The 14,546-nt window shown below is 41.0% G+C and overlaps 1 protein-coding gene across 36 annotated transcripts in view; it reads right to left on the bottom strand.

The window, feature by feature from the left end:
• Positions 1-14,546, bottom strand: part of LOC118119247 (neurexin-1a) — a 254,382-nt gene that overhangs the window by 120,393 nt on the left and 119,443 nt on the right. For all 36 annotated transcript variants that reach the window (XM_035173037.2, XM_035173025.2, XM_035173019.2 and 33 more), the window contains 5 exons: positions 14,201-14,323; positions 12,711-13,092; positions 10,650-10,840; positions 9,765-9,938; positions 5,237-5,356 (listed from right to left, as the gene is read on the bottom strand). In XM_035173037.2, the coding sequence (XP_035028928.1) occupies positions 5,237-5,356; positions 9,765-9,938; positions 10,650-10,840; positions 12,711-13,092; positions 14,201-14,323 (990 nt within the window). The remainder of the gene's footprint in view (positions 1-5,236; positions 5,357-9,764; positions 9,939-10,649; positions 10,841-12,710; positions 13,093-14,200; positions 14,324-14,546) is intronic.

Consider the following 14,546-nt stretch of genomic DNA (forward strand, 5'->3'; position numbering starts at 1 on the left):
TTTAGAAAACAAATAAGTAGGGGACTCGTCTTTGCCCCCTGGGCAGAGACAATGGAGACGGGACCCACACACAAACTCCATTGTTGATACAATATTGACATGGCACTAATGGCTCTGGCTATAAGACGGACTGGATGAGCAGTCAGGCGAGACAAGAATTGCGTGAAGGTCCAGACATACCCTTCACTATAGCCTCTCCGCGACCCACTTTAGCCTAACAGCAAACACCATTCGGTTTGTCTCTGTACATTACACTCAGACGCTTGACCACTGCAGGCAAACCCCCTCAGGAAGTCTAGACTGGAGTTTCAAGTCCCACACACGCACACACACCAAGCCAGAAAACTAGAGCAGTAATTCAAGCCCTATTGGACATTATCGATACAACAAAATACAAAGTACTATAACACATCATCAGATTTAACCCCTTGCACACTGAAATGAGATGAAAAGAGAATTTGGAATTTGCTGGTTCTTCTGGTTTGCACAACAAAGTGTTTACTCGAGTGACAAACCTGGAAAAGCTAAAAGGCAAAAAACATCTCAAGACAAGTCGTCGGGAAGTCATTTCAGAGTTTGGTGGTTAACTCTGATCTTCATTTTAAGATGTCCCTGCAACCAACCAGCACCTGAATACAGGCTGTGCGTGGGAAGTCCTGGTCAGTGCATTATGACAATATTAACGTTATAATTTAAATAGGTGACGTTTTAGCTGATTACCAGTATCAGTTAACACTTGCAGAGCAGCACTGATCAGTTCACCCTGCACAGATAGAAACAGTCTGTGTCCCCTAAATGCCATTTTATTACCTCACCCGTCTGTTATTTTACTGGTTTGTTTGTGGAAAAACCCAAAAGCTATATGAGAGTTGTTGGAAGGATGTGTTATGGATCAGTGAAGACCCCATTACATTTTGGTGCAGATCCGGATCAAGGGGCGGATCCAGGAGCTTTTTCATCACTTTCTTTAACATAGTGATTTAGGGCGATTTCTTTATATTTCGTTGATTTCTTTGAAAATAATTGGTGAATCTTGATGAAAAACAAATCTGGTATGTTTATGGAACTGGTATTTATATTGGTATTTTAGGATTACACAAACACATCTGAACTGATTCCCACTAAACATGGTGGGAGGATGGGACATGGGCCAAAAAAGAATCCATAAAATGTTGGCGCGCATTCTGACGAAGGGGCTGATCCAGGACCTTCCACTGTCTCTAACACTGAGGAGATAGTGTGTTTTGAACATTTTCCCAGAGAAAAATAAAAACCATGGCTATTTAGAGGACTTATATCAATGAGTGTAGGCAATTAGGTGTGTTGATTGAATTAAATTCAGGGGCCTGTGGGGTCCTGACGGAGCTCAACAGTGTGCTACTCGAGTTCCCAGAGGCATCAAGAGCAGCTGATTCAGACGAGGGCAAACACACACTTAACCCTGTTCCCAACCGCCTTAATTCATTTCACATGCATGATGATCTGAGGGAAATCTGATTCATCTTGGCCATGGTCTTGTATTTTCTGTTTTTTTCCCCCCAGATCTACACACTGTAGCCTTGCAGTGGGGATAATTGGTTCTATAAATACGACTCCACCGTGTCCCCAGTTCATTCAAGAAAAAAAAAAAACCCACACTCACTCACCCACATCACTGGGATGAAGTGTTTGGGAGAGGTGATGAAGAGAAGATGTGAAGATTGTTTTTTTTATATCTGTGCCATCATCTCGACTATCATTCTGAAGTGAAAGGTGCGGCGCTGTTCTGAAAAGTTGAAATACTTTTATCATAAAACACTCAAGGCGCCGCCCGAGAAATGATGGATCGCTCTGAAAAATGAAACCCGCTGCAGAGTCGGTGGGGATCCACGCGGTGCATAGTGTGGACCGCTGAGGCTGTTGGTCCACACACCCCCCCCCCCCAGGACAAACCAGTGGAAACAGACAGCCATGTGCATGTGGCCATAACTTCCATCGCAGTGATTAAGAGGACTTGTCACTTCCCTGTAAATTCACTTCCTCCTCTTTTTCCTTCCGTCAATGTTAAAAATAAAACGATGCCGACTCACTGATATCCCGTTTCTCTTTGAGCAGATTCTAACCTCAGTGGAATTTTCGGAAAAGTCAAGAGTAAATCCGTGTTTGGAAGGAGAGTAAAGTAATTTAGCATTGATGTCAAAAACAGCTTTTGGGATTATCTCCCAAGATGAATACAGAGTATTTCAGATGGCATATTCACTTTGTGTTGAATTCTTTTTAAAATATATCTGCAAATATTCAGACGTCAAAACTTATTATCGTCTCAGCCCACTTCTTCCAATTGGCTGATATCTGTGTTTGATAAAAATAAAATTCTAATCCATTAAGTGTTTTTTCATGCAACAATCAAGAATGTGTTAAAAAAAATTGCACTGGAGTTGAATCTGAATTGAATGAGTGGAAGATACAAAGGGTGTTGTTCTATCAGCCATGATATCGGTTCCTCTGTGATTTGTGACTGACACCTGTACACTTCATCCTGGCTGTAAATCTTACGGGGGGGGGGGGCAGGAGCTGTGAAATGGAGTTTTTCTCCTTGTGCGGCTGCGGGATGCAAAGACGACCCACTGGAGAAATATCTGGAAAGGCAGCGAGCTTCCCATGAAAGTTCCGGAGACATCGCTCTGTTGTAAATTGCCTGCATTTCAGCTTATGCAAATATATCTGGTAAAGAGTGATATTTTCCTCGGAGACGCTTCTCGCGGTCCCTCTATCCCCATGACAATCCATCAACGCAGATAAAACCCAACCATCTCCAGCTTCATTTTTTTCCTACTCATAGATTTTTCTTTGGCAGAGGAGGGCTGCCTCGCTTCACTACTCTGAGGGACTAGTTCAGATCAGGCGTAGTGAGAGAGATTTCTTGGAAAGTATGCTTTCGTGGTCACATATGGCCCCCCCCGGGCCTGCACATTGATCCGTCCTATTGTTTTTCTTTATTGTTTTGTCAGATCAGCAGCTCTGGTGACTCCACTCAGCAGGTAGAGCCCCTTTTTCCCCTCAGATATAATATATGCGAACATGTGTGGTAAGCTGATCTGCTCCCAGTGCTGAAACAAGCTCTGTGGGCCTGCTCAGGATGAATATGTATGACAGGTAGGAGAGAGAGAGAGAGAGAGAGAGAGAGAGAGAATAAAAAAAAACAAGTTCCAAATTGTACGTCTTCTCCCTCGAACGCACAGGGAAGGTTCACGAGGAGTTCGCCATCAAAAAATATCCCTTAACACCTCCAGCGCGAGCCCCTGCTCCTCTGTTGATCCTGACGCGGTTTGAGGAATGAAAGCGGGAGTAAAACGAGGCAGAGGAGGGCTGGGATCAGGACGAGCCACAGTCACAGCTCACACCGCGCGGACAGAAGAATCCTTTTAGTGTTATCATAGGCCGCAGATATGTTTCGGGCTATGAGGGCTGCACAGGAAACTATTAACACTTTCTCTTGATAACAAAAGACGGGGGCCTTATCGGGATGGTGGAAGTGACACGGAATGCATTAACATTTACGCCACTCTCTCCTCTGCTTTTGTGTCATCCCCAGAGCCCACTCCGTTCCTTTCTCTTTAATGCAGTTCAGCACTTTGCCCATTCACCCCTTACTGTGTGAACCGCTGCAGAAGAAAATAATGACCATTCCAAATCCCCCTGTGCATGTTTGGCATAAGGAAGTAGCCCATTTTCCAAAAGCGGAGCAAGACATTGGCCCAGTTCTCCCAAAAGCTAAACATTAATCAGTAAATAGTCCCTAAAACAAGATGCCCATTTAAATGTCTTTAAGAGAGATTAATATCACAGAACTTTTAAATTGCACTTTGAATATTTAGTGTGTGTGTGTGTGTGGTGTGTGTGGTACAGTTATTACTGTTGTGGGGACCAACATCGGTTTTAAAGAGTCCCGTTATGGGGACTTGTCTTTAACATGGGGACAAACAACAAGTCGCTATGACGTAAATCATTAAATTTCAAAGTGAAGACATGCTTTAAGGTCAGTGTAAGGTTACAGTCAGGGTTAGACAAGTAGTAGTAATGGTTCAGGTACGTCTTCGGGGAACGACTGTAATCTCCTCTGATCTCATGGAGGCACGACTGCTTCTGTGTGTGTGTGTGTGTGTGTGTGTGTGTGTGTGTGTGTGTGTGTGTGTGTGTGTGTGTGTGTGTGTGTGTGTGTGTGTGTGTGTGCGTGTGTGCGTTCTAATTGTATCAACGCAGCGCTCCACAGAATGCATCCTGGTGCCATTAAAGTGCATCTTTCGGTAAATGTCATTAATGTTTTTGTTGCTTGTTTGACTTGCTGTTGATGTTTTATTTAGCAGAACACAATGTTTGTTGCTCCCTCTAGTGGCGCATCCCTCAAACTTTAATGAGCTCTCTCACCGAACCGTCAGCCAGATGTCACAAACGTGGCGGCTTCCGCCCATCAGGGTTTCAAGCAGCTCTCGACTGCACTTTATGCAGAGCAGAGATGCTGAAATAAAACTCGTGTCAAGCTCTTTCTAACTGATCGACTCACAAGTCATCAGTCACCAGTGGAAAGTAGACGGCACAGTTTGGGGCCTCTTTACTTAGTCTGATCGGAAAGTTTGCAAAAAGCAAATTATGTAATAAATCTGGCAAACTCTGTGCTCCTTTAGGACACAAATATAGAACGCAGACAGGAAACATTAATGAGAGCTGGAATAAGAATCGCTTGTGAACGCGCAGGATAAAAATGTCCCTGCTGCTGATGATAACACCCTTTAAACGTCTAGCACCAAGGTCTTCCTGGTTTTTAATGAGCTGAACAGATGGGATGAATCATGCATCTAATGCTGTAAGATGTGGATGAGGGATGTCATCTTGTATGATTCATCAGGACTAAAACGAACTGCGGAGACACACCATTTTCTGTTAGTGAGGGCCTGTGCAAAGTCAATTAAAAATAACATGTTTACTACGCGTCTTCAGAAATAGACAGAAATAAATAAAACCTATTTGGAGTGTTTGTGAAGCACTTTAGTCTTATTGACTGGGATTCACACACGCACACACACATTCATACAGCACATCTATATGCAGCCTTCAGGGGCAGTTTAGGGTTTACATCTTCAGGACACTTCAGCATGTGGACTAGAGGAGCAGGGGATCGAACCACCAACTTTGCTGGTTAGAGGACGACCCGCTCTACCTCACAAGCCCTAGAATTAAGAGGTGGAAGCCATCCTACCGTCATTGCACAACGGCCCTCCGAACGTGGTCATGCTGCAGTCGCAGCTGAAGCCCTCCCACTGCTGCAGGCACACGCCCTGGTTGGCACACGAGTCCTCCTGGCACGTCGTGCTGGGGCCTGGACGTGGAGACAAACAGCAAGTCGGTGAGCAGACCTTTACAACACGAGTGTGTGCACATCGACTCTGCAGTGGAATTAAATGTCACACAGAACGTACAGACAATAGGCTTCTGCAGACGGAAGCTTACACATGAATAACATATCCACCCTATGAAAACACAACTGTTAGTTTAGTCTCCTTTATTATTGTTATTAGAAAAATAGTTACCAGTGTTCAGGTGGCTAAATGGCTGCCTGAACCAACAATTATTTTGTCTTTGTTTAGTTAAAAACCACAAATAAGAAATGCAGTAAAAACATTTAAGTTATTAAAATAAGTTAAAATATTCTTAACACTTGGATTTATCTGACATTAGTGATTTAAATGTTTTATTTAACATTTAACATTTGAAAATTACACTTCAGATTATTAAATACAACAGTGAATTAGGTTACAGCCTGTTTGCATTGGGCATTCGTGCATTTACACTGTGTCTACATCTAATGTTGCTTGAATATTGTTACATCCGTCCGAGTCTGCAGTAAGTAGTCCAAATAAATTCAGTAGAGGCAGTTCTCCTTTTCTTCTCCAAACTGTCTCACATCCAGGACGATCACTTGGACACAACTGGGTCTTTCAAACTACATGTTACTACCAGCGGTGACGGGGTCGCAGGATAATGAATCTCGCCTGATGAGCAGTCGAGTCCTGAGTTATCCATGTGCTTATAAACAGCAGTGTAACACTGATTCCAGATGCGTTTAAAGTGAATGTCAGTCAGTCACTTCATGAAGCCAGTCAGAGCTCAGGTCAGTTTGCAGCTGCGCAGGCAGTATCGTCTAGTGTCTGTTTGTGTGACCGTGACGCTGAGTTAGTTCATGTCAGTGGAATGACAGTGGTTAGCATGGATGGATGGTGTTATCATGTATTTTCTTAAATGCCTTTATTCATGCTATATTGTAACTGTGGAATTGTGTTTGATTTCCAGGCCACATTTTTCAATCATAGTATTTATTTTGATGTTTGAACTACATCTATGACCCATAAACATCAGTAATGAAAGACACTACAGTACAAGTCACACTCCCCCATACTATCCCGTAATATAATCATTTAGTTACTCAGCTTATGTTGGATACATACATTACAACCTCATCTTTATATATGACCTTTTTTCTAAATAAAGAGTATCAGCTTAATAGCTTAAGCGTTTGCTGTCGCCCGCTCACGCTGAAAAATGAAAGAAGCACAAAGCTGTACACAGTGTTACAAGAAAAGAAAAAAAGAAAGAAAAAAACACAATGGTTCATGATTTAAATATTTCTGAAATACAAGCAAAGAAATATGAATTGAAATTGTCTGTAACTGCTTGATATACTAATAATTATAAATACTTCACATTGGAATCTGCTTATTAAGTAAACATTGAATGGTCTTCATCGTCTAATTACTAGGAGTCAATTAGACAAAGAGACAACTGAAATGTGATGGCAAACTTGTAAATATGGTTAGTTAATATAAGAAATAGTAAGGTACAGAATCATATGTTTCATTAGAGGGTTTCCCATTTTTATAATGTTTTCTGATTTATACGTAAAACACGATGCAGATAGTAATTGATTTAAATAAAGGACCAGTGTTCAGGATTTAGTGACAACTAGTGGTGAGGTTGCAGATTGTAACCGACTTAAATTTGAACACTTCACCCACTCCCTCAAAGTGTTTTGGAGAATCCATGGTGACCTTTATTATTGTATTGTAAATACACAAAAAAAAACGATTAAACCATTGATTAGTTTGTCCTTTCTGGGCTACTGTAGGACCTGTTCACTATGTCGATATGAAGGCGTCATTCTAAGGTAATGAAAAGAGAAGGATTCTTAGTTTCAGGTCATTATACATGAGTGAAAAAAATTATAATTATTATTAAATTATATTGTATTTAATGTATGCACCTAAGTCCTCAACACTGGACCTTTAGTTTGAAATGTACGTTGATGTTGTTCTGTTCATTACGAATTTATTTATTTGCAAAAATATATCAGATCTGACACCATTTAAGAGGTATTTGTTTTGCAACACACCTTTGATTTAATTATTTAATTATTAAAACGTGATGCTTTGTGTGGTTATAACATGGTAGAGACTGCCAGAGACAATACGAGGAATGTGACATTGATAAACATCGTACTTACAACAACAATGATAAGTTTAATGTCAAACATTAAGTTTTAAGTTTGAATTAAAACCTCAGTTTTTAATAAAAAGTTCATGCAGGAGACTATTGTGGGTCATGCAAAAATATCATTTACATGGACAGTATCTGAACATTTACAACAAAAAAAAACAGCAGAGTCCAATAAAACTGTAAAGACCATATTAGTGCAAATCAAAGTGTGAGCCCCATGGACGTTGATACAAGAATGGTGCTTGTATTCCTATGGAACAGAAGTCCATATGTGCAGAGTGTGTGGAGGTAGAGACTGTGGAGAAGTGTGTGCAGGAGGGGGGGCATTACAGATGCAAAGAGGGGGAGGGGGACATCAGACGCTGGATCAAACAGACAGAGCTATCTACCTTGCAAGTCAGCTTTCATCAATGCAACTTTTGTCAGCAAAATAATAGGAAAGGAAAAGGCAAAGTATACCAGCTGTTAGTAAAGCACTGAGACGTCAGAGAGACTGATGAAGCAGGAGAGACGGAGCGACGAGTGGAGGGTGGGTTTGTCCTCAGAGGGGGCAGTGTTGTGCTTATGAGGGGCCAGGTTTACCCAAACTGTATGGCATCAGTATGACCAAGTGTAAGGGCCACATTAAAGAAATCTCAAAGTGAGATTTTGAGAAAAATGCCATCACAGAGTAAAGTCGTAATTTAATGAGGATAAAGTCGTATTATTACAAGAATAAAGAAAAAAACAACAACATTCTGTTGAGGGAATGAGCAGCAAGGAGAGCCTGTGCTGGTTCCTCTCCTTCTGGATCCGACATCTTCAACTGATCTCATTGTTTCTTGAGAAACTAGGAAACCCCTCTTGAGTCCCTCTTGAAACCCCTGAACATCACGTAGATGTAACAAACGATAACGTCACAGTCGACAATGACCAAACCTTCTCCACAAAAGACTGTGTGGTTCTTACACTCTCCAAAGTCCTGATACTTATGATAAAGTATGTTATTATTTGTGAAACCTTAACTAAAGTCTAACTTAACGAGCTGCTCCACCTCCCCCCCCCCCCACTTACATGACAGGTCGCCTAAAATTACGACTTCTCGTAAATCTATGACTTCTTCTCTGTCATATTATGCATCTATTCTTGTAATATTATGACTTTATTCTCAAAAATCTCACATATTTATTCCCTTTAATTCACGTTCATACTCTGTGGTACATCAGTAATATTACATAAAAGTATGTAATTGATAATTCATTGTTACTTTTAGGGAACATGATGTTTAGTCATACTTAAAGTAATAGAAAAACTGTATATTCCTTCTCGTGGATACTGTGAAATGATCCCTGCTTTATTCAGCAGCTCTATGCTACTGACTCCTGAAGCACAATCCAGTTAATTGCATCACCATAGATGCCAGTTTACCATTGAGAGCGACAGTCTATTCCGTGTGATACACAACTTAATCTGCAAGTTCTTCAGACCCACACAGGGCGCTGCATTTGATTACATTTGTTATGTTGGAACATGAAAACATCAGAAGTTGTGCAGTCAATAGAGAGAAAAAAAAAAGAGCAGATGAATTGTGAAATTAAACTAAGTGAGTGACGATGAAAAATAAATCAAATATTGTCTCTGGATGCGGCGCGCACATTAGACCGGGCAAATGATATTCATGCATGCAACAAAAGGCTTCATACATAATTCAAAAGGATCGCTTCTGGCAAACTCTCAGATCCAACAAGCATGCACGGAGCAAAACAGAAAGGGGATAAAATGAGAAATAACACTGGCGGTACAAATATGGCCGAGAGAATAATCAGATTATGGCCAAGTGAAACGGAAATGATTGCCTGTAGAGGAGTGTCAGAGCTTGATGCATTCTAACGGAATACTAACACACTTTATGGATGTTAAATTATGTGCCACAGGTTGGCGGGGTTGGTGTGCGTCACGGTGCACGTGCGTCCTCGTAGGACAAGAGTGAGAAGAACAGGAGGACGGAGCTGCGGCTGCTCGGTGTCACGTCGACACCTGAGGTTAGTTCATGAGAGGAGCCTCAAAGAAAACTGAATTGATAAGGTGAATTCAAACATCTCTCGTTTCTGAGCTTCTTTTAATAACAAAACAAATGAAACCCAGACTAAAGCTACAGTTTATCCTGCAGTCAATCCCAGAGACAAAACAGAATGTCAAACGGAAAGTTTCACAGCAAACTCATCACTGAGCGAGCAGAGCTCGAAGTTTCCACTCACCTTCACACCCTCGCTCTATCTGACCCACGCAGTCCAGAGCGTCCGACATCAGGTCTGGGAGCCGCCCGTTCAGATCCACTGACGCCAGACAACCTTGGAAACCCTCCTTGGCGAACACCAGCTTGGGCAGCTCCTTGAACATCTCCTTCGCCACCCCACCAACGTAAAGGTTGCCTGTGAGGGAATGAGAAAAGAAGACAACGCTGACCCCTAGTGGATAAAAGGAAACATGGTGCAGAGCTCAGACGATGACGCTTTTTTAACCACATCATTTTAAAGAACGTTGTAACTGGGCTTCCACTGAAATTCCCAGAAGTTTGACTTATATTATATAAATGGTGAGTTGCTTTACGTTATTTGTGCATATGAATGATGGCTGGGGTTAATTAAAAAAGAAACATTTTCTAATCTTTATCCAGTGAAATTTCTGATGCTGGCTTTTTTTTATTTCTAAAGCAGAAATACTAGCAATGATTCATTGAAGATTATTAATAGTAATAATTACAGAATTTCAAGGTAGAACATTTATTAAGTCCGTATCCTTCTAGGTGACAAGGTTGTTATGTTGTTCACTGATATTTCTTTCTAATTACTTTTGCCCAAGGTTGGTCTGCGAACGTTCGTTTCTGTGAACTCCCAGCTCCACAAGCACACACCATTAGTGTTGGCTGCTGAACAGACGGGGGGGCTGAGTTCTTGCTCAAGGTGGTAATGAGTGAGAGCCAAGCCTTGCTTTTTCCCCTCCAAACCCCCGAGGCTTCATCCTGCTGCTGCAACCTTTCAGCCACAAAACCTGCTTTTCTCACCTCTAGGCTTCCGCTGGCCCACTTTAATGAAACCCAGAGAGAAAAAAAAAAGATATAGAAATGAACATTGCCGACGCACCCTTCAGGTCCAGGTTCTTGGCTCCTGAGGTTGCCTGCGTGGTGATCTTGGTATCGATCTTCACAGTGTGAAGGTTGTTTGTGTCCCTGGAGATGATGACGTTGTGCCAGTTGTTGTCGTTCAGGGGCTTGTTGGAGTTGCCTTTAATCAAGTGGGCTCCGTTCCCCAGGTCAGACACATAGTGCAGATAACTGAGGATACAACCAGGAGACAGGGGTGGAGGGACATGAAAGCAGGACATTATAATAAATGTGCAAAGATATTCAATATTTAAATATATTAACACATAATTGAATACTTATATTTGCCATGTACCTACTCATGTAAATTAAATGTATTCATCACCAAGTTTTTAATAGACAAGATACATCAGGCTGTAACATACAACAGAGTATAAGGGCCACCTAAAGATGAAAGAATAACGTTGTAATATTACGAGGAAAAAAAGCAGCAATTTAAAAGAATAAAGTCATAATATAACAAGAATAAAGTTATTACCGAAAAAGAAGTTGTAAATTTATGAGAATATAGTTGTATTTTTATGCGAAAAATGTCAATCCCAGGGCTGCAAGTCAAACAGCCTGTCACCGGCGTTAAAATGAGGTAGGTGGAGCATCTCGTTAAGCAGATTATGAAAATACTTAATATTTTGGCTCATCAGCACCCCATTATCAGAAGTATCAGGACTTTGAAAAGATTGTTCAAGAAACCATCTATTCTGCAGAAACAACTACACAGAGACGCGGAGGAAATTGCCTCTTTTGTGAATATTCAAAAAGGTTTTGTTGTTTCTCAAGAAACCATGAAATTGGTTCAAGATTTTGGATCCAGGAGGAATGAAACTCCAGCGAGCACAAGTTCTCCTCACTGATCATTTCCCACACAAAATGTTTTCTTTATTCTCGTAATATTATGACCACCTTCTCAATAATGACTCTATTCAGTAAATCTCTTTTTTTCCCCCTTCCATGTGGCCCTAATACTCCATTATAGTAACAAGACAAATAACATAAATAAAGTAGAAAAGTCTAATGAACGTCTGAAAAGTGCTGTGGGAGTGTGTGTGTGTTCACATGTTTAGATATGACAGTATCAGCGAGTGCAGCTGTCAAAAAAGAAGCTCAATAGGCAGGTTGCAATATCTTACTGGCAGTGCTGAACTAATTGGTCTTAAATTCTTTGGTTTACGGGCAATTCATGACTTCCATGCTCATTTTAATTAAAATGTGTGCCTTTAATGTTTCGCACGTTGAATAATACCTTAACTTCGGGCACTACTTAAAAGAAGGTCGTTCTATAGCTGCATTCCAGCAATAAGAAATTCACCCTTGTGTGGCTGATTCCCCTTTTATGTCGTGTGTTTGTGGCGCCTTCGTGAAGACTTGGAAAGAACAGTAATAGCCGACAGCTCTTTCAGAGAATATTCTGGTATGAGGGTGATAAGAAAAGAATTTGAATTCCCATAATAATGGCTTAAAAAGCTGTAAAGAGCCATATGCTGTTTGGAAACTGTCATATAGTCTGAGGAGCTGCATTATTAAAAACATAATCCAGTTATACGGATATTCTTACATAAACAAGCCTCTTGCTACACTGGAATAAAACTAATTCAGCACAGTTTAGAGCTTTTTTGTGGGTCTTTACACCTGGTGGCAGGTCGGTGCTACACAAATAGAGTCTCGTGTGTGTGTGTGTCTGTGTGTATGTTTGTGAAGGCAACAGCTGAGCGGTAACCGTAACCTGAGCAGCGACAGGCACAGCAGCTACATAAAATCATGAATTCCGCCTAAACCAAATTAGACTTCCTCTACAGGAGGAACAAAGAAAGTAGAGGCAGCACCATCGTGTGACCAATCATCTTCGGGCAGAGCGGCACAGGAAACACAGAAAAGAAATAACTGCTGCTGCACCGAGTGTGAAGTCAAATGAACCAGAAAGAATGAACTCTCTTCAAATGGCCACAAAGAGCCCAGTGACAGCAGTAGAGGAAGATGTGAGTGTGGATAAATGGGAGAACGGTCCCAGTTTCTGCTCTCGTCTTTGAAGTGAGGATTCACTTACCCTTTGACCAGCTCCACCACGATGAAGTCATTCCCATCCCCGCTGTTGTACAGGATGAGGCCATCCGAGGACGTGGTCTTGAACTGAAAGAAGAGGTGCATGGAGTAGTAGGCCTGCAGCGTGGTGAGGGTCACGTAGCTGGAGCGCGACTTGAAGGTGACGGGGTCGGCGATGATGTTCTTGAAGCCGATCATGGCGTTGAGCTCGCAGTAGTCGATGTCGCCGTTTTTGCAGAGGTCTATGTAGGCCATGCCGTTGAAGGCGAGGCTCTGGAGGTGGCCGATGAAGTTGGACGGCACCATGGGCAAGAAGCGCTTCTCTGTCACAATGCCCGTCTCTATGTTATGGAACTCCAGTTGGGTGTGATCGCCCGCCATTTGACCTTCAGTCAGCAGGGGGGGGGGAGGGAGAGAGGATGTTATTGGGGGTTTACGACAAATACATTTAAAAGGTCGTCTACAGATCTTTTAAATACTGATGGTAAAAAGACAGTAGATAGTAGATCGAATTATAGAAGAAATATAATTGATTCAAGAAAATAAATGAACCTCGATAATATTTTTTTTATTATTGCTGCCTTTCTTAATACTTTTGTTGAAAGGGACCATTTATAGATTCAGTATTTATCGAATATTAAACCATTAAAGGACATTTTCTGATAGGAGAACTTAAATATTTCAGAAAAACTAATAAATGACTCTCTCCAGATGAGCAAAACACACAACCTGACACAGCACTAGATTTTTTTGAGGCTGAGTAAATCATGTATGATAGAGATATATTGGCTGACTTAAATTGTAGTTTTAACGGTAATGATTCCTGAGATGTTGTTATCAAACTCTAATGACAAAGAAATGTAATTAAGGTTTGATATTGTTCAGTTTAATCATTCACTTTATAAGAGAGAAGTATAAATAAAAAGAATATAAAGAATTTGAATTAAGAAAATAAAACATATGTTCTATGTTATATGTAATCATAAATACACAACATTCTTCTAATACCAACAAACGCTGTTACCGATATGTCTGTGAAAAGCTTTGTTGACCGAAATATATACAACTTAAATAAAGAAAATAAAATGTATATTTTATTTTTATGTCAAATGTAAACATAAATACACATCTTATACACATTATTTTGCCAATGAAATGAAATTATTCATATCGGCAAATGCTGATTGAATTGATAATTGGTGTTTTTTGTCAAATGTAAACAGGAATACATTTTTTTTTGCATTATTTTCCTGTAAGATAAAAGTTTTCATGTTTACATCAACACTGATACCAATAAGTCTGTGAAAGGCTCATGTCGGTTGATCATTATATTTCTCGGATTCTAAACACCCGACTTGAAGTTGTATTCTGTGGGAGAGTTTGTGTCTTACCTAGAATGTAAGACATCGAAGGCCGAGACATGTTACGTGTTGTTTAAGTTTACAGGAGGAAAAGCACAGTGTCTGTCAGAGCAGCAGAGGGTGTGTGAAGTACCTTCTACAGGCGTCAGATCGTCTACGGTCAGTTTCAAACTCTTGCCCCGCCTGTACACACGCACCGTGTGCCACTCATTATCGTTCAGATTCTGACCCGCAAATATAGTCTCTGGACCTTTGCCTGCAGGACAGTCCAAACAGCGGTTAACACGCATGCACATCAACACACAGACACACACATAATAGAGAGGCTGAGAGAGAGAGGAGATATAAACCGAGAGGAGTGACAGTGTGAATGAGTTAAGTAGTTTGACAGAGACAGAAAACATTAAGGTAAACATAGTTAATGGTGCAGAAAAAACACATCATTCTGACTTACATTTGCTGCACTGCACCATTAGACA

The sequence above is a fragment of the Hippoglossus stenolepis genome, chromosome 12 (genome assembly GCF_022539355.2).
Source record: "Hippoglossus stenolepis isolate QCI-W04-F060 chromosome 12, HSTE1.2, whole genome shotgun sequence".
Classification (NCBI taxonomy): Eukaryota; Metazoa; Chordata; class Actinopteri; order Pleuronectiformes; family Pleuronectidae; genus Hippoglossus; species Hippoglossus stenolepis.